Source organism: Lonchura striata, chromosome 5 (assembly GCF_050655825.1).
Source record: "Lonchura striata isolate lonStrDom1 chromosome 5, ASM5065582v1, whole genome shotgun sequence".
NCBI classification, from domain to species: Eukaryota; Metazoa; Chordata; class Aves; order Passeriformes; family Estrildidae; genus Lonchura; species Lonchura striata.
The window spans coordinates 50,666,459-50,687,480 of NC_140707.1; the positions used below are offsets into that span (position 1 = coordinate 50,666,459).

At 48.7% G+C, this 21,022-nt stretch overlaps 1 protein-coding gene across 7 annotated transcripts in view; it reads right to left on the reverse strand.

The window, feature by feature from the left end:
* Positions 1–21,022, reverse strand: part of LTBP2 (latent transforming growth factor beta binding protein 2) — a 71,420-nt gene that overhangs the window by 29,099 nt on the left and 21,299 nt on the right. For all 7 annotated transcript variants that reach the window (XM_077784029.2, XM_085580547.1, XM_085580546.1 and 4 more), the window contains 5 exons: positions 9,395–9,576; positions 7,813–7,983; positions 6,040–6,240; positions 5,437–5,705; positions 3,820–3,922 (listed from right to left, as the gene is read on the reverse strand). In XM_077784029.2, coding sequence (XP_077640155.1) covers positions 3,820–3,922; positions 5,437–5,705; positions 6,040–6,240; positions 7,813–7,983; positions 9,395–9,576 — 926 coding nt within the window. The remainder of the gene's footprint in view (positions 1–3,819; positions 3,923–5,436; positions 5,706–6,039; positions 6,241–7,812; positions 7,984–9,394; positions 9,577–21,022) is intronic.

Consider the following 21,022-nt stretch of genomic DNA (forward strand, 5'->3'; position numbering starts at 1 on the left):
GGTTTTGGGAAAACCAGTATCCAAATCCACACCTGCCACGGGGTATGTGTGTAGCTCCAGTCTCACTGGGTTTAATTTCTACAGACTATCTCTTAATATTGTTCCAACACATTCTTTCTATAGACCACTGTATCCCCCAAAATAACACATGGTCTGGCAGGTAAGCAGGAGTAGCTCTGCCCAGCAGTGTACCTGCTGCTAGCCCCACATCCTAAGCTTGCTACAGGACAAGACATTGCTTCAGTGCAGGTTCCTCACCAGCACTGCTCAACTACTGTGCTGGTTCCTGAGCTCCCTTTCAGTCACATCCTAGTGTTTCTACTTCAGCTGCTTCATCAGCCTCTAATTCCCTTCTCCTACTATCAGTCTTCTCCAGGTTTTACTTTCCAGCTCCTGTTTGCCCCTACCCTTCTGTTCTAGCCTTTCAATGTATGCTCCATTGCTTTCTCCAAGTACTAAAGACCCAGGGGAGTCATTGAATGTCTCCACCTGATTTATCCTGTCTGCAACACAACACATTTCATCCACCACATTCTGGCCAGAGCTAAAGGACTGCAGCTGCATAGCAGCATGCAGGTGTCCTGCCACCCTCCAGGGCCCTGTCTCTGGCTTATCTCTTTCTTCCATGGATCAGGCAACAACCAGCCTTTGCTCCAACACCTCATGGAGCAAGCTCTTGACTCTCCCCCTTCTCCCAGGGCTGTCTCTGACATGTCATGGGGGTACTATCTTTAGTTCTCATTTCCATGAGCAACAGCAGCTCCCAAGAACTTCTGCTATAGCCTGCTGGAACGCCCACCTCTGCACCCACTTCTCTGAGGACACTTAACAATATACAGCCCCCCAGCAGCAAACCACACAGCCTGAGCATGGCCTAAGGAAATATCTAGGACTAAAGTAACACTCACTACAGAGACTCCTGGCTAGGTCAACCCTTAATTTTGAATACAGCTTTTAACATGGTCTCATTAGGACGCAGACAAAGCATTTGAGTACCTTGGCTTTTCTGATGCTGAGCAAAACATAAAAAATAGCGAAGATTGGTCATGGTAAGCTTGCTCGGACAGATGCCTGACTCCTATTCATCTCCTCTGATGTCTTTCTGCACACAAATACATACCAAACATGAAAGCTGCAGACGATGGAGACATCCGGACGTATCCAGACTCTACTAACAATCAGTGTCTCGGGCAGACAGTCAATCCAAACAAGTTCCCCATTTGTCTAGCTCTTGCCTGGCTGCACTTCTGTACGTTTGTAAGTGTTTACACTGAACCAGCTTCTGCCATTTCTGTCTCTAGTTGCTGGAATGAAATTCCCAATGCTGTCAAGTCTGCTCTGGTGCATGCTTCCCTGGGACACATGAGAGCAAGGAGTTGTCTCTGAAGATCACAATGCTAAGAAGGAAGCTGGAAACATACACTGGACATGTTATCTCTGTGCATGAGACACCAGGTCACTGAACTACAGCCCAGTGACTTTGAGTGAGCACAATACAGACCAGGAAGACCAGAAAGCAGAAGGAATGTGAGTGTGGGATGTGGTCTACAGGCAGGAAGTACATGGAACAATGCCTTCATACTGGCATGGAACTGGAAACCCTTGCAGATAAAGCACAAGGCAATGACAGGTCACAGTGCTTGGCAGCTCTGTTAAAGAAGTAAGGTCACTGAGAAAGATCTGTTTTGCTGACTCCACTCTGGGGTCAGCTATCTTGTGTATGAAGATGACAAGCCAGAGAAAGGCATGCCATCTACCTGGCTTCTCACTCCAAAACACCTGGGCTCTCTTAGGCTGCCTCCATCATGTGTCTGCCTTATAGCTCCTTACCAGGAGCTTCCTACAAAGCAAAAAGATACTTGTATACAACTGAACAGATGAAAATTACTCCTTCAGCTAGCCTGAATTCCTGCCAAAATCACAAGAGCCATTAAGTCTCCAAGGAGGAACTTTATCACCCAAAGCCAGAAATAATTTATTGTGGCACAGGAATACAAAAGACCCATATGGATACAATGGAATAAGTCTTAAAATAAAGCCAGACAAGCATCTGTCCACTCAATGAAGACCAGGAGTGACAAATTGCCTTGAGTTGCAACTGCTCCTGGGACACAGGGCATGCATTGAGCTGTGAGCTGTGGAGCCTGCTGGCAGTTAGGAGTCATGTCTTAAGTGCACTTGCTCTACTGGTTGGCTGACTGTGAGGAGCACATGGGGGTATTTTTTGTCTGTTTTCACATCTTAGAAGCCTGAAATTAGACACATTTTGAAGCTCTAAGTCCAGCAGAGCAAATCACTGCTGCAGCTCTGGCTGCATTCTCTGCAATAACCTTGCATCCTGGCATGGAGAAGGAGAAAGGAGGTGCAGAGTTTTTGAGGCAGTCTGCAGCCCAACTGAAGTATTAAGCAGCCCTCCTAGGAGGGCTTTCTAATGGAGGGGGTCACAGAAAGATGGTTGAGAAAGAGGGAGACTGCTGTGGGATGGGGAAGAGAAAGCCATGACTGGGGTTGTGAAGGTCAGGGACAAAGAAGAGGGGCTGAGGCCTGTGTGGGGCATTTCCTTGTCTGTACTGAACCTGCAGACCCCAGGGTCACCCCCACACCACAAATGCTCAAGACTTTTTTGGGGCTGGCACCTGGGTAAGGGCAGGCAAAAAGTAGCATGGCCAAGCCACAGCACAGCCATGCAGCTTGGGAAGATGACAGCAATCAGAGCTCCCAAGATCTGGACTGGGTTCCAGGATGCTGACAACCTCGTCTGTGATTGCAAGGAATTTGGCTCCAGTCAGCGCTACCCCTGGCTGAGTAGGAATCGAATTGAGGGAGGATAATGAGACGCAAATTCAGCTCTTGGGAATGTGTGTGTAAGCGAGCAGGAAAAACTCCGAGCAGAGCTAGAAGTCACCAACACCACACTTGCTTGCAAAACCTGCTACTTTGGATACCTACACTGTATTTCAGGAGTCTGACCATGGGGTCTGTTTTCTTTAGTTCTTTGATCCAGTGAAGGGATGTGACTGAGCAGGCAGGCTGCAATGAAAGGGGGCAGGCAAGCAGGGAAGAGGTGAGCAGCTCCCTGTGCACATTCTATTAGGTGAGTGCACCTTGCCCTGCACCATACCAGTCAGCACTGGATGCTGGAGCCATTGTGCCCACGGGACTGCCTCCTCTCCAGCCAGGAGTCCTCCTGTATGGCTGCTCCACCGCCACACAGGATGTGACTGTGGTGCAAGGGGCCATGCCTGTCATGAAGTACCCTGAGCAGAGCAGGTGAGGAATCCCCATCTCCTGCTAGATCAGTCTGTCCAGCTCCCAAGTGCAGCAGAAACAGAGCTGGACGCCCATGCCCCTGGAACGGACCCCGGGTGTGCTCCTGCCAATTGTTTGATGTAGTGTTATTTCCAGAGCCCCTGCCAAACCCGTGTTGGGCCCAGAGCAAGCCCATAACTCTATAGGGCCAAGTCTGCAGCCTCCTTCTCCAATCAAGAACTGCACCTCCTAAAACCACGGCTGCTTTTGCCCTGTTTCTTCCTCTGAATGGGGCTAGCATGATGGGAACCATTGGCCACATAAGCCTGGGCCCAGCATCTAACCCACAGCACTGTTCCCTGGTGGGCTGGGGCAGCAGCTGGCATGACCCTGCACTCACCTGGGACATGCTGCCCGTCCCCGAGGACCCTGGGCCGAGGAGAGCCATGTATCAAGACCCACAGCTCTGCTCCTTGCCTCAGCTACACGAGGCAGCTGGTTTTCTTTGCTCAGTGAGGGTGCAGGCTGTCCCTCACTGTGTCCCAGCTCCTGGCCAGAAGCAGTACTCACCTGGCCGGGGGGGACAGGCCAGGCACTGGTCCATGCCCCAAAAGAGCCCCACACTTCCACAGCAATCCTCCAGCTTGGTTAGCCCTGGCAGGGGGTTGGTGCACTGTGGAGAGAGAAGATCAGGCTTCTGTGGGATGCAGAGGAAACGTGCCCAGCTGGCAGGACAGCAGCAGAGCCAGGGAACAACTGTCTGGGGTCAGAGGCTGGCACAGCCCTCTTGGCACAGCTCCACACTGGGACACAGAAGGACCAGGGATGTGGATTAAGATAGTAAAAAGTTGTGCAGACAGAACCTCCTTTGATTGCACCCTTCAGAGGGGAAGGGGCCATCAAACAGAGCAGAGATGAACCAGAGATGATATCACCTGGCAAAGCCCCAGAATCAGCCCCTTGTCTGGCTGATTAGCCCATGAAATGGGTGCACCACTCCAGCCCGGCAGGGAGCTTGTTTTCAGGCGCTTTCCTCTGCTGAATGAGTCTCTCTTCCCCCCACTCTCGGCAAGGCCCTCTGGATTACAGGCTTCCCCATCAGAGCGGAGCCGCTGGGCCACAGGCTGGAGCTGGCGCCGCTCCAGGCACGCGTGGCCGCCTGCCCAGCGCTCGCATACCGATCGGCCGCAGGCGGGAGAGGCAGGCCTCCCCGCCAGCTCCTCGCCCTCTCCCAGGCACGGCATCACCCCAGCTGGGTGAGGTGTGAGCATAGCAAGGATACCCCCTGCTGCCCCTAGAGCATCTCTGACAGCCTCTCCAGGCATCCATAAGCATCTCCGTGCATCCTCTGCTCCTAAGGTCGCAGCACTGCCATCTCCCCTCAGGGAAACAGGGCTTTTCCAGGAGCAGCCCCAGGTTTGGATCTCCTCTATTTTTGCACTAGAGAATGGCTAAGAATATTTCCTGCTAGAATTGACTTAGATGGGAGTGACTAAAGGTTGTGATGGGAACTGGAAGCAGCCCCCCACAGAAAGGCTGGGAAGCCGTGGGGAGGGGGCTGAGTCCTAGCTTGCCAGGCTGGGGGTCTCTCTGAGCATGAACTGCTCTGGGGGAGCTCACAGGTGTTCCTGTGGGTGCCAAAAACCTCCAATGCTTTTCCAGTGACGCAAGAGAAACATATGGGGAAAGACAAAATAAGAAATTACGATGACTGTGGGACAGGGGTGAGAAAGTCCCTCACGTGCATTTGCTTCCCAAGCCCCAGTCGAGCTCTCCAGGAAGGCATGGTTCCATGGAAATCAGACTTCCATTTATCGTCTGAGAGGGAAAGGAATTTTCCTATGTTTTATATGTTTCCTACAATAATCGCAGAGCGTGGCTGTAAATGTTGCTATAAATAGGACACCCTTTTAAAACCAGACTGTGTGTGAAAGCCATCAAGTCTTGGCTGTGCTGCCCCAGGGCACAGCCTGGTCAGAGCAAGGCAGTGAGGACTCTCTGTTGGATCAAAGCAAGGAAATTTTTTCTTCCCAAGTACTAACTAAGTGCTGCCTGTGCCCATGGCACTTGCATGATACCCATGCTGATGCTGAACAGCTTCACAGAATAAAGCTACCCCCTGTACCCCAAAAGCCATTGCTCCCCTACCCCAGAACAAGAAATACACCAACACTTGCAGACTCTTACCTGCCCATGGAGAGCCTCCCGAAAGCACCTCCCCAGCAGCCCTGGGGTTCTCTGCTGTTGCTGTCTGCTCTCAGTGGCAATGCTGTTCCCATTCCCATGGGAGTAGGTGTACCAGGGCACAGCAGCCAGCTGAGGCACCAGGACTGCCTCCACACTGTTTTCCTCCGACGCCTCTGCATCACCCCGCACCCTGGCCACCTGGTGAATTTGCACAATGGCTTCTGGAGGGTGGTTGATGTGGACATTCACCAGAGAAGGGTTTAGGGAAGCTGGAAGATGAGTTTACACCACATTTGTGACAATCTGGCAACAATTTGGCACCCAAAGAGTATCATCATGAACAAAGTCAAATGGGAGGAGAGGTAGACTGAGCCCACCAGGAAATCTAGAGGAAGACTGCGTCTAAGAGAAAATATTTGTCTGGCCTAAAAAGAGGACAAACCTACCAAAATCTCCATAAGAAACTAGGGAAACCTCCTGTCTAACAACCTGGCCTGAAACAGCAGGCATAAGGAGGTAGCGGCTTCCTCAGGCTGGTTAGAAAAGATCTGAGGAGCACACAAGGAGTAAAATGTGGAGTCTGGAGCCTTTGGCCATGCTCACCAAGCTGGTTGGACAAGGGCAGGGTATATGTGGAGTGCCTCATGGAGCTGCCAGCTGGGGGTTTTGGGACACTTCCTGCTTGCTTCTTTTCCAAAGAGGGAGCTGGCAGGTGGCAAAACTTCCCTGTGGAGTTGGAGGGGCACCAGCATTCATCCCGGCCCACGCAGCGCCCTCCATTCAGGCAGGGGATCTGACAGAAGTCTGCAAGGCAAAGAGAGGTCTGCTTAGAGGAGAAACTGAGACACTGGCTCTAGCCAAGGGCAGCTAGGGGATGCCAGACAGCTGCACCTGGACAGCACTAACCCCATGATGTCCCAAGGACCAGGTCCAGCACTGGGCTGGGGTCAGCACTTGCAGCCTGGAGGGAGGCTCATGTCCCTCCTGGGCAACACTGTCTTCCCCAGGCTCTGCTCACAACTGGAGTCATGGCTTGAAGAAGATGAACCCTCCCTTGGGTTCTCGGGCCACAGCCAGGCTGGGGCACCCATGTCCTGAGGGGCTGCCAAGGTGGCGTTGCTGGCACAGCAGGATCTTTTGGAGTGGGTCAGGAGCCATGGCAGCCATATGTAGCCAAGTCTGCCCAATTTCTTCACTTCTGCATCACCCCCTCCCCACTTGGCAGGGTTTTTACTCCTAGCCCAGAAGGCAACTCAGCAGGATGGGAGAGGCAGACAGAGCAGGCAGAAAGCCACATCCTCAGAGCCTGTCTCACATCCAGCCCTAGCCCTGCCAGCAGTTCATGTGGGAGAAGTGTGGAGTGGGACAAAAGAATGAGGAGTAATTCATCTGCACAGGCTCAGAAAAAGCATCCACAGATGAAACCAAAGTCATGTCCTTTCTGACCTCATCATGCTTGGAACAACCCAGAGCATGGGTTCAGTGTGAACTAAACTCAAGCAACGCATGGGATTCCTTGACAGATTATCCTGACTCATTTCAGTATGAGATGAGACACTGCTGCTCCACATTCCTGGATGGCTTGTCAAGTTCATCCCAGGGGATGAACACCCATCCTCTTTCAAGCTCATTTGCTCAAGCCCAGAACCCAATTTAAGGGGAGGAGACCCATTTTTGAACTGGGACCTAGGCAGAAATTTCTGTGAACACAATCTTCCATCAGTGTCCCCAACAGCAAGACTTTTCATTCTCTCAGTGTTAGAAGAATTTGAGTGATACAGAGGCACTCAGAGGATAAATCCCAACAAGTCTAGCATGTTTCTCCCACCAGCTCGCTCCAAGACAATGTGACCAACCCCCAGCTGGATATCGCAGTGACTTGATGAGCAATCCCAGTGGCTCTGAAAGGTGAGCAGTGGTTTTAGCAAGCCCTGTTTATAAGAACACTTTGCAACCTGGAGCCAGCTCTCCTGGCTGCCATGTGGGCGAAAGGAGAGAACAGGAGGAAATTAGGTGATGAAAGTCAGCCCCAAGACTGGATGCCAACTAAAGCAGTGAGCTGGCTCTGAGAAAAAGGACATGGTGAGGCTTGGCTGCAAGCCTGACTCAAACACATACATCCCATCTACCTAGGGTGAGATGGAAACAGGATCTGCTTGCCCAGGAAAGAAAGCAATATGGCAAAGTCTGTCTTCCTCCCCTAGAGAGAGAGTAAGCCCCAAAGACCCCAGAAGACATCTTCCAAGGCACTGAGAGTAGCCATTGCTTCCCCTCCCTAAAGCAGCCCAAGTCCTTAGTCTGTCAAGTCAGGAAAAACAGGAAGAGTAGAGTGGGGAGACAGGCAAGAAAGTAGGTGGAGGACATAGGGGTGCTCACAGATACGGAAGCCAGATTTGGGATCGTGGTCATGCCCCCCTTGGCTGTAGAGGGTGGTAGTGTCTCCTTTCTCGCAGCTGTTGTAGCAGCGCCCACTCTGGCACGTCTGTTTGCAGATGGTGGGTGTGAAGACAATTTTTATCTTTCTAATCTTCTCTGTCAGGTTGGCCCCTATGAAAGAAAAAGAGTGCTAAGTGGAAACAGCATCTCCAGGCCAGGGGAGCTGTTATTTGCAGCTCAAGCTCCAAAGCATTCCCAGTGCAAAGAGTGGTTTATGTCCCTCCTCCAGGTGGTGGAGTCACCACCCCTGGAGGTGTTTTAGAAAAGGCTGGATGTGGCACTTAGTACCATGGCCAAGCTGACAAAGTGGTGTTATATCATTGATTTGACTCGATCTTAAAGATATTTTCCAACCTAGCTGACTCTGCAGTTCTGTGATTCTGTCTCTTCTTGCCCCTGCTCACTCCATCCTGTTTTCTACTCCAGCATCTGTAAGAGTTTGTCAACACATGAACAATGGCAAGCAGCAAGCTGCCTATTTAGAGTGGCATAACAGTATGAAGGGACATACATGCACTAACTAACCATCATAAAGGGAATTTTTTCACTTTAAGCAATATGCTTTCTCCAGCCACATCGGTAGTCAGAAGACTGGCTGCTCTTAAACCACTCTAAGTCTTCCCTTATAAACACACTGTCATCCAGAAGAGAGAGCATCAGGTCTTAAGAAAACCACTGTCACCCTACAAGTGTCCCCTGACCTCCTGCAGGTATCTATGGTCCTCTTCTGGTCCCTCACCATCCTCCCATATGATGGGAAATCACACTCAGAGCTCTTTGGGATTTGTGGAAAATGGTCAACAGACAGAACTGTTGTGTAACCAGCTGGCTTGACACCAGAGCCTTCCATCCCACTCCAGTGGAACTGTCATGTGCTGCCCTTGCTGTGCTCACCCCGCTCTGTTTCAATCCCCACTTTCAGATTACAGCTTCAACCAGGTTCATGGCCCTACTTATAGGGGCTGAGGTGCCACATGATGCTTCCTTGGGGAATCATAGCTTCAGGAGTGAACCAAGCTGAAGAAGACAACTGGCATCTGTCCTAGTTAGGAAAGCATTGAGCTCAGCATCTGCATGTCCCAGCAGCCTGGCCTAATCCCTGCTCATGTCAGAAGGCATCAAGGCAGCAGCTAAAGGGAAGAAATAGAGGCTGGTTGCACAATCTGATCTTGAGAGCTGCTCAAACTGAGGAGTAAGCTGGAAGACACCATTCCTACAGACTGAGGCAATTCCCCTTCAGGGCAGTGCGCTGGGGTGATGTTCAACATCTCTGAGATGCAGTTGTCATATCCCCTGGCTCCTGTCTCAAGCCATCAGCATTTTGTTTCCCTGATGTGTCCTCCTTCAGTAGGGCCCCTTTCTGTGCCAAGCCCAGAAATGCCCATGCTGACCTTCTCTTTTATTCCACTGAGCAGCACAGTCCTGGGAGTCCATGGTTTCTTGGGGTCCCCAGTCAAAATGTTGTCCTTCCCCATGATCCCAAGAAGAAGCCCCAAAAGAGTGACAGCCCTATAGACCTTACCCTTTGCAGACAAGGTGTGCTCCTGGGAAACAGCATGTGGGCCAGATCTGCTCTGCTCATGTCCATTCCCATTGGGGAGTGCATTAGAGGTGAGCTGGGCATTGCTGGCTGGGTAGCGCCGGACAGTTCTTGATGACCCTGTGTGCTGAGGGGAGACAGGAGAGCCAATTCTGCTCTGAATCCTGTAGAAGAGAAAAAATGAACCAATATGCCTCACAAGTGCCTGTCCACCAATGTGGACTAAACCACAAGTGCCTGTCCACCAATGTACCTTGCATCAACATTCGCTGCCAAGCTGCCTAAGATGCCACCTGGACGCAGAGATTTATCTACCTGTGCAGGATGCCACTCCTCCCCTACTTTCAGTCATCACCATGGCACATTGTTTCCCTCTAGGAACCATGCCCCATGTCTGAGCCTGGCAGGACACAGTATTCACCAAGACACCCTCTCTGTACCATCATATCAGGCTGTCCTTCCACAGGGATGCTTTAGCTGCCTTGAAGAACCTCTGCCCATCACACTCAAGGTCTGTTCCTTGACCATAGCAGACATAAGCAGCTCCAAATACACTTGTTCTTATGGTGGAAGTTTTCTCAGGATCTGCCTTCCCAGCCCCAAACAAGCACTAAAAACACAGTAAGACAGTGGGAGAAGAGGCCAGCAAATACACAAAAAGCAAATACACAAAACTTGGCCCATGAGAGTCACAAACGAGAGAATGACCAAGAACTCAAATCTGCAAGAGCAGTTAAAACTTTCTGCACTAACTGCATTTACAGCTTTTGGTACTCTCGGTGGACTAAGCATAGAGAAGCCATCCAGCACTCAAGGTCACATCTTGTACACACTCTTTTTATAAAGCCTTGTAGACCACAGGGCAGAGCTTTTTGTGTTAAAGATCTTGATCTACTGCACTTGCTCCCATTTCCTGACTGCAGCACTAAGCCTCCAAGTGGGTACTCTGCTTTCCAACAAAAGTATCACTCTCATTTGCACTACCTACAAGGAAAAAGGCTTGGTACAGCCAATGGCCAAAATAAGTTGGCTGCCCACATGTCCCTTGGGTTTCTTTGAAAGCTTCAGCCTTGGATGCCTCTGCAACTGAACTTCAGTACTGACGACTGAATACCCTGTCCAACACCTCCATCCTTGACTAAGTGGCTGAGGCAAAGAGTGGCACTTCCCACTGAAGTGCCTAAAGAGGTCTATCCCATTCTATGGTTTTTGCCATCTTCCCTGTCACAGTCAGCACAGGATATGTGTTACAGTGTCTACAGGGAAGCAAATTTCTAAACCAAACAGGACTGGGTGATTCAATGAGAATTGGCTGACAGCAGCCGTGCCTTGCAGACATTCCTTGGATAGCTCAGAATAACAATAAGATCTGGGGAGATGGAAAGGGAGCTCATGCTGTGCTGATATTCAAGCAGGTCAAGAACAACACACAAGGTAACTGTCAGCCAGCAAGCCCTGAACAATGGAAAAGATGATGCACAGGTCAATTAACTGGGAACTAAACAAAAGGAATACAAAATGACATCGAGTCAAGGAGGTGTGTGAAGAACCACTTTCATCAAAGGAGTCCATTTTAATAATTTGATAGAATTAGACACATGCACACTAACCATCTGAGAGCCTATGCTATTTCAATACAAAAAATAAACAGGCAATACAATGTCAATCAGGCACATGCAAAATTAATAACAAACTGGCAGTGAAACAGAACACAAGAAGTAGTTGTCACTGGGGAGGGAATTAGATGGGTTCCAGGGTGATCAGTATGAGGCCTGGCACGATTCAAGAATTTCATCTGGAAATAAATATTTTTTATTTCTAAATAAACATACAATCAACATTGATAATGTGTGCTGCTGACACAAAAATTTTCAATGTGGTGTATCGTGATGAGAACAGAGCAATCACACAGAGCAGTTTGGATCTCTGTGGAGGGTAAATACATCCAAGCAACATGGGATTTTTAATGGAGCCAAATGCAGGATTACACTTCTAGGAAGAAGGAATGCAGGCAGCAGCTGCAGATAGTTGGAGATGATCCTGGAAAACAGCAATTCAGAAAAGATTTCAGGGCTAATGACAAGCAATTAAATATGAACTGTCAGTTCAATGCCCTGACATTAGGACATTGAAACACTGCAGGAACAGGGAGGTATTTTTGCCTCCCTACACGTCCTCATCAGAGGAGGGTCTATACATGCTATAATGTCATCCTAGCTGTGATGTAAAGTATGTCACGTCTTCTAAGGGATGTCAAAAACATTGAGAGAATACAGGAAAAAATATGACAGAATAATTGGGGGACTGGTGAAAATGCCTTTCTGTAAGAAACCTAAAGCATTCAATCCCTTCAATTTAGAATAAAGAAGATGAAGAGGTGCTCTGATTAGAGGGCACAGGTTTCTCCACAGGAACAAAATGCCAGGTATAAAGAGCTAACAACATCTGCAAACTGAAGCCAAATGATTCCTTACTAGAAAGCATGCCCACATGCAGCAGCATAGCTGTCTTCCTTCTGCAAAAACCTCAGCAGCGGATTCCCAAACTCCCGATACAACCTCTTCAAGAGAGGAGAGTGTGCTGACAAAAATATTTCTTGTCTTGTTAAAATCAAGATCTATACTGAGATGAGGACAGCAAATAATGCTTGTTTTTCAATAATCAGCAAAGCTAGCCAGAATAATTAAAGAGAAGTGAACCTTATTTCAGTTCTGTCTCAGTCCCTTTCAGAAGCTCCCCTGAGATTCTGCAGAGTACCACCTACCCCAGATGGCCCAGGCAGCCAGCCATGACCTGCCCACACATTTCTGAGCTACTAATTCAGCCCTGGAGCCAGAAAAGGAACTTTGGATGCCTGTCATGTCACCTGGTGTGCTACTGCTAGTTTTGTTAGTGACAAAGAAAAAGCCATATGGAAATCTAGGAAAGCTAGGGAGGAGCTACCAAGCCTTGGAAGCTCAGGCACATTTGTTCTCTGATCTCTAGTAAGAGATCCCAAGCACAGTCCTATGGGTGAACATAGCTGGGATTCCAAGGTCTTTTACTGCAGAGATGGAAGCACCCTGAGGAAAAGAAGGTGTTTGCATTCCCCCAAACACCAGTGACTGTCTTAGTGCTGGCCCTGAGATCTGAAGAGTCATTGGGTGAAGGTGACAGGTAGCATAACACAGGGAAATATCAGCTCTTCTGCTTGAAAACCCTCACATCATGTCTACCCTTGAGAAAAGGGAATGCAAGTAGCAGAGCTTGGCTGGGCTCTACATGCTGCCTGCCCAAAGGAACTTCACCCTTTGTCTTTAGGAATATCTCTTGTCATTCCCAGGATTACCAAATTTTGTAACAAAACCCACAAAACCCCATAACAACAACATGTGAAGGGCTTTAAATAAAATAATCATTAGCATTTCAGTTCCAAAGGAAGAGGGATTACATGACCTTACTACAAGGGGCAGTGCCAACTTCACGAAGGAAAAACAGAGTAGGAACATTACTCTATGGTTTGCAACACTTGAGGAAAAGTCATCTTACTGAGATCCCATTGGCAAAGCATTCCAGTGTGAGCTGAATCAGGGAGGAGGTGTGGGGGGTTAGATTTGCTTTGAATTAATTTGTTTATTTGGTTCTATTCTAGGCAGATGAGCACTGGGATTTGTGGACTGAGTTGAGTAATACTATTCAAGCCTGGGCTACAGAAGTCAATGGCAAAAGGCATCTTTCCATCTCAATTTGTCATGCTGAGCAGCTGGCTCATGGTCAGGGAAAACAAAACAGAGTTTTTTTCCCTCCAAACCTTCAGAGTCAGTCTATGCTGGGCAGACAGGGACTGGTTTGCTTGAAGTGTCTCAGGAAATACACCTAAGCTCACCACAGCAGTACAGATCTGATCAGAAGCCATTAGCAATCCCCAAACATTTGATGGATCTTAATAAGCATCAGGCCAGAGCTTGGCCAGTTCCCTGGGATCTGCACTGCCACAGGTTCTCTCAGTGGTGTGGGTGTCCTAGAGGAAAAAGTGAGGATGGGAAACAGATGGGGTAGCTCTAAATTAGCAGAGTGTGGAGCTTGTGTTACCATGTTCCATGCCTCCACCTGCCTGAGAAGAGACAATGAAGAAGCAGAGGAGTTTGACACTTCAAGCACTATGTTCCAGTCACTTAAAGTACCAGGGTCTCATATTCATTCGGTCTTACAGCCTCCCTCAACATGGAATCACTCACTTCCACTCCTTCAGCCAGGCACATGGCCAGCACAGATCTCTGCAAAGAGGCAGTGGTCTCTTTTTTACAGACAACTGCCTGCTCTTCATCCATCAGAGCTGCTGACAACTTTCTCTGTGTCAGGCACAGCCTGCAGGGCAAAATGAGCATGCAGACTCCTAGGACATCTCTCCCTCTGGGCTGTTCTGTAGCACCCACCTCTGGAGCTCACAGCAGCAGTGGTCCAGGACAGAACATGGGACAAGGAGGGAAGGCAGAGGGAGCACAGTTCTCTTTCCAGGAGCATGGATGTGGGCGCTCCTGCTGATTTCTACCAGCTGAAAGGTCCAGCTGAGAGCTGAGAGACCTCAGTCACCTTCACATGGAAATACTTATAGATATTAGGTTCTTACCAAAATTCAGTGATTTGGAATATGAAGAAGCTGTGCAGACAGGCTGACCCACATCTGCAACAGTTCAAAACCATCCAACAAGCACTTTTAGCTGCCCTATTCTGCGGTGCAGGTCAATGGCCTGGATTCTCTATAACTGAGGACACAGGCTAGAAGTCAAGAGAACTAAGGGAGGTCTGGTACCCTACATTCTAGTGCTACATATCCCTGCAGGACCCAAATAACACTTGTATTTCATTCAGCAAGGGATCCCACACATCGCCACAGCACTTTTGTGTGTAAACATTTTATTTTAATGAATTTTAGTACCACTTACACTCTGCTCTATAATTACTTTAGTCTTAGCAGGGTAGAGAAGGTACAAAAATATTGTATGTTCTGGATATCATGGCTCTCCTGCCAGTCCCAGATGAACCTACAAGGTGCCTGTTCTATGAACAGAGCAGGTGAGTGATTTCCTCTCGCTCTACTGAGGACTGAGCTGGCAGACTTACAGAAACTGCACAGATGGATAGGACGATTTCTGTTTTCTGAATCAACCACAGGGTTTTTTTGAAGCCTGCAATTTCAAAATGAGATGTGCAGAGTCACAATAACCAAGTCTAAATCACTGAGGTACCAGAAAACAATACTGTTTTTCTAACCCACTGTATATAGAAAGCATTTTCAAATCTCTGCTCACTTCTGATGGCCATAGTTCTCTGGTTAAGCAAAAGCCAGAGGGAGTACAGGTGGGCAAACTGTTCTCATAGTGACTTAACGCCAGGCATCCTCCTTGGAGCTGAGGCAAAGGTGGCAAACTCTTCAAAGCACTTCCCTCTCCCCAGCAGCAACACCTCAGTCTTTCCTGGATTTAGCTTCTATCGGCCGCTCTTCATCCAGCTGTTGACTTTGGCCAGATTGCTAGTGAGCTAGGAAACAGTGGGTTTTTTTCTATTTGTGTAAAGGAAATGCAGAGCCAAGTACCACAAGAGTATTACTGGTTTTTCATCCAGTCTGCCTCACCCTCTCCCCAGCCAAAGCCTGACAGACCACAGCAGGGTGGATGGCTTGAGGCACTGTGGAGAGAGTGAGTCCTGGGCAGTGTGGTCAGCAGGGAGGGGCACTAACCCCAGACAAGGCAAGGGCTGGAGAGATGAGGATTGGAAATTTCCAGCTTCCAGCTGGAAACAAATCTGATGTTCATGCTGAACATCAGGGACAGATGACAGAGACTATTGAAACCTAAGGAGCAATTCTCAGAAGGGCAACAATAGCACTGGCCAAAACAAATCTGAAGATGAGCAGCTCTCAGAGAAGAAACTTAACTTCCCAGGGTCCAGAAGACCCCATCTCAGGGCCCAACAAGCTCCATCTCTCCCAATATAACCAGTTTGCTGCTTGGGATACAGTTGCTGCCTCCAGGTACCCAGAAAGGACACGTGCTGCCCTTGGGGCTGGGAGCAGAGTCCCATGGAGGGCAGCTACTGCAGCGCTGGTAAGTCCACCCCAGCTACTCCAGACTGCAGCCTGCATGTGCATCTCCAAGATGAGTGGGCTCAGCCAGGACAGGGACTGAGCCATGCTCAGCCCCTGATAACCTGCCAGGCCAACAGACAGGTTGTCCCCTGGATTTTAAGTGCTGAACAATATACTTGGTGTCTGTCTTGTCCATCTGCCTGTCCCTCTGGCAAGATGCCCTCCCTGCTTGGGGCCACAGGGACCAAAATCAGTGATTCACTTCCCCCTTTGTAATGCTCAGCAGTTGCTGATTTTCCACTAAAGCATAACAGAAGAATGGGCAGCCTTAACACCAGCATCTGTGTCTATGGGGGAAAGAGAAGCAGCCAGCCTTGGAAAGCAGTAAATTGACTGCAAACCAGAAACTTCCCCTTTCTTGGATTCCAAATAGGTTCCTCAGCAGGCAGAAAGGATTCATGGCTCAGTCGGCAGACCCCGGAGCACAGGAGAGGCATTGCTTTGAGAGCACTCAAGTTTATTATCAATTAGCTCCCAAACATGCTGACAAGGAAGACAGCTCTGTTAAGACTCAGGGAGGAGGGGGAAAACCACACCATACAAGGTACCTGACTTCAAGCCCACCCACATAAGGTCCATAAATCCTGGCTCAGTTTATTATCTCCAGGGGCAGCAGAAATACCACTGAAACCTGCCTGCTGTCCTTCCTGCTCGAGTCTTCAGCCCTGGTACCTCCCATTCAAATAAGGTAGACCATGAAGTCTACAGCCCATGCTTCCCAGCATTTAATGTAAGGCAAGGCAGGTTCTCCTGCACAGGGGAAGCAGCTGCCAGCCTCCCACAAGCATAAGACCTTCTTGGGAGGGCCAAGCAGAATATATGTACCATGAAGGCCACAGGAATGACCGTTCAGTGCCTTTGTGCCAGATCCACAAACAACTACAGCCAGATGCCATGCAAGATGGGACACAAGACACAGGCACCTGGACCATCACAGGGGCATCAAGGTGCAAGTCATCCAAATCTTTCTTCCCCTTCAAGACCTCTAGAGCTGCCATTGGCAGAGTGTCACTGATGACACCTTTTGCCTTTGTGTGGGAGGGCACAAACAGCGCTCACAAAGTGGGGCTGCAGGGCCAGGAACATGTGTCAGGCTCCCTGCTGCAAACTGTACTCTGTCACTGGCACATGCCAAGAGTCATATCAGTCCAGAACCCAAGTGCCAGCCCTATCCCTTACCACACTGCCTAAGAAGCTCCCACAGAGTCCACATGGCTCTTATTTTAGGCTCTCACCTGTGCCATGTTGCAGTGGTAACTCCAGCTGCCTGCTCCACTTGACATATGTGCCAGTGGCTGGCCAAGATTTCTCTGAACCTCTCAGTACAAACTGTAGCAACAGATGTGCAAGTCCATGGGACAGCAGAGTCACCAGCTGTCTGCTTCATGCCACCAAGCTCAGACTCCACCACTACCATGGCATCTTCCTTCTTCTGGCCCCCAAAGCAGTGTTAGTGCTGCAGAGCCATCCTAGCTGACTCCCAGCCTGCCATGTATTGTATGAGAACAGAGAGGGAGAGGGTTGTGAACTCTAATTTTATCTGTTCAGGAGTTGCCAGACACCACATATGTAACTGAACCCCTCTCAGCTCACAGACAACTAACAAGTTCTTTTTAACCAGTCTCTTGGGATCCGATTTGCTTCTTAGCCAAAGTGGCTGCTCACATGCCTCCACACAGCTCTCTGCTGACATTAAATACCTTTCCCTTGCCACATGTGCCACACATGCCACCTGCCACTCTGTTGAATTCTCTTCTTTGCTGTCATGTATTAGGCAGTGAGCAACTGACTCCCTGGAAGAAGTCCAACTCTCCAAGCATGGGAACAGCACCTGCCTGGTCCAGCGAGGCTGCAGAAACATGCCCTGCTCAAGGGCACGGCATCAGGTGGTCACCAGGAGCTACAGATTGTGCTCATGCTTGGATCCATCAGACCTTAGTGCTGATCCATAGAATGGCCAGAATAATGATTTCCAAATGCCAAATGTGATAAAGAGCTGTCTGCAATCTGCTTGTCTCCAGAGCTGAAGTGCAGGCCAATGCCAAAAATAAAAATGCAGCCTGCAACTGCTCTGAGCTCCAAGTGGAGCCAACAGAGGAAACATGCCAGGTTACTTGATTATAAATGCCACATTTGGGTTATACCTTGAACACTCCGTAGACTAAAATAGGGAATTAGATGGTGAGGGAGACCAGGCAAACTACTACCTCTCTGGCAGAACTGCTCAGAGTGGCCTGTGGTGCTCAGCTGCACACTCCTTTGGGCTGGAACAGTGAGAAAGCTGCCTCTATTGGCAGGAGCTGGTGCTGGGCAGCACAATCAACAGGCACAGCACTGCTGCCTAATGCAGTCACACAGGTAGTGTCACACCTTAGTGATTAGAGACACATCCAGAAGCATCCTCACAGCTGCCATCACATGCAGGTTTCCATCAATGTCACCATCTTATTGCACCCATCACCCCATGGCTGCAGCCTGTGAACCATCACAAACCCCTGCATAAGCTGCAGGCATAGTCAGAGCTGGGCTGTCAGTCATGCAATGTGACCACCCCACTGAGGTTTCAACCTCCCACCAACCACAGCAACACTTCCTCTGCTCCTCTTCTACTCCCCATGCTCCCCAGTACAGGGTCCTGCCTGGCAGGGAAGGATCTGTATTTAGGGCAGTGGCATACAAGAGGAGAGGACAATATATCAACCTGTGCTTGTACACACAAGCACACAGATCTCCATCTCAAAGGGCCCTCTGTTTCCAGAAGACACAGCAGCTGTGAGCTGAGGGCCTGGCTGCCATCTAATGAAACCTGCTGCAGAAGCATTTCCCAGAGAAAAGCTCAACATTGGCTGCAGGGAGGTCACTCATCTCCCCCATAACACAGTGAGAAAACAAGCCCATTTGAGTTTCATTTCCATCTTGTTGACTAGCAACACCCACCCCCTTCACTAGGCTGCCAGCTTCAAAGTCCTGAAAAAACACTTTAGCCTATTCATCCTCGCACCCACATGCACCCCTGGGAGTGGGGGGAGCCAGCTGCCTGCCCACTGCTCTACACAGGACACAGAGAGGGTTGGAAAAGTCTCTCTCATCCCAGGCATGTGAGTGGGGTGAAGAGTTTGTGGCTGAACACATACACACAGCATGAGAGCAACAACGTGAAGAGATGTGTGTAGTGCTCTCATCTGAAGAAGTGAAGGCTTTTCATCTACAGCAGGTGGTCTCCCACTCATCCTGGGAACACTGTAGATCTAAGACATATTTTAAGCTAAAATAATGGTTAAACACCCAGCAGGATGTCCTGGCCTTTGGATCTATTACCTCAGTGTTGTTAGGTCTTCTCACATTGCTCCATCCCCAGCCACACACAGGATTTCTGCACCTGCAGTGCTCAATCCATGAGAGCTGAGTTGGGATGTAGCCTTTGCTATCCACTCTTGAAGTCTCATCCCTGCCGAGGATCAGGGAATGAGCATGCAAGTGATTTTCAGTCTGTACTGCTCTGCACTGGCTCCATCCCACCACTTGCTCACTAGCCAAATGGCTAGTATGTGTCTGGGAACCAGGAACGCTCCTGGCCACACAAGCATGATGCCTGATGGCAAAGCCAGTGACTTCAGGAGTACCATGACCATCAGTCTGCTCTACACTTCTCTCACATCGCCTTCAGTATCTACACCAAGGACTGTAAGGGAGGAACAGATTTCACAGACTCCTCAGTGAGAAGAGATGTGGAGCCCTGCACCTGCTTTGGCAGTGCCTGGACTCCAGTTCTGCAACAGCAGAGCTCTAAAATCATAGAAGGCAAAGCTCCAGTGTCATTATCAACCTGTCATTACATCCCTGGAATAGTTTGGCACATTGCTTTTTAGAAAGCCATACCATTGGAAAAATTACCATGACCACCCTGCCAAGGCTACAGGCAACCTAATACACTCTGCCCCATCCTGATAGCCTCAGTCTCCAAGTATGTTCCTCATCCTCCAAGGCCAACATTTGGCTCAGTTTTGCAGATGTAGGTCTGTTAACCATTCCCCTCAGCTCCCTCCCTCCCTCAGAATTCTTTCCAATTTGTCAAGATCTTTTCTGGCAATAAAGAATACCTTGATTCAGAGCAGGAGTCCAGGGTGCACAGGGAAAAAAACTCATCTGACTTGGGTCCTAAGCACCATCAGCCCCTGGTATGCACCACATACATTACCCTCTGTTGACTAATTTGCTTTCCACTTCTACTCTGAATAACCTTAGCCTCTCCTTCAGATTTCTTCCTTCCATATAGGATATTTTTCCTTCAGCAGTAACAGATAAGATTTTTCTAGCCTGAATGTCTTCTTAATTCCTGCCTAGATGTTTAGTTTCTGCCTAAACGAGAGCCTTCACACAGGTGGAAAAAAATGAGATGGTGTGGAGAGCAAGGTGCCAATCCCACCAAGTACCAAGAACTCGGGGCAGCATTTCTCAGAATGCTTCTGAAGAAAGGAAAAGAGAACAAGTAGATTTGATATGGAGACTTTTAGATCTTCATTTCAACCAATTCTTGTATCTAATCAACTTCAATTAATCCCTTGTTTCCTGCTAGCACTGGTGATCTTTGTGAAATATTCACAACTAAAGAGAACAGCTTTGATTTTAATGAAGTACCAGTTTAAACCAAAAAAGGCAACACACAGTCAGGTATGAGAAACTGCAGCAATCCACAGGCACAAGGGAGCTGAAAGCAAGATAGATGGCAATCCAAATTCAGGCATTAGGAAAACTCTTCCCAGCATTTGATCATGTGGCCTTAGTGCTCTTCTTTTTTAAACAACTGCTATATAAATTGTATTGTCATAAATGTTCCAAATGATATATGTATAGTATATAAAATAGGCTATAAACTGGATTCTCTATACTACCTTACCTACCACATGTAGAATGTATTTGCCCGGCACCCTGCCCTCTTGCACGGAGTCTCAAATGAAGCTGCCCTCTTCTTTCAGTTAGAAGGAAAAGTACGTTTGAACTGCCTAAAGGCTGCATTAAGCTGTAGGAATGGCTCCCAAGGAGGTACAGAAAAAACAGGTCTAATGCATAGACCATGTTTGGAGTTTTAAAAAGGGGCCTGAAAGCCAGCTATTCTCCTGCTGCTCTGAAGGGTATGCAACCCCCCAGAAAGTAAATACATAAAACATATAAACCAGAATGGTGCTGACAGCTTTAAAACATTAGAAAATAAAGCAACTGAATCTGGTGCCAGACTAGAGAAGGTATATAATGTAATTTAAAAATAGGAGGTTTTTTTATATAAGAAAAATGGCATTTACACTCCTCTTGAATAACTTGAGTTTTTTCCTTTAGACTTCTCATCCAGCTTGCCAAGGACTTTTGACTATGTCAAAGCAGGAAAGTGGCTGAAATCTGGAGCTTATGGAGATCTCATTGTCCTGAGTGACATATTTTCCTTTTCACATATTCTCACCCAGAGTGGCACTGGCTTTTTAGTTTCA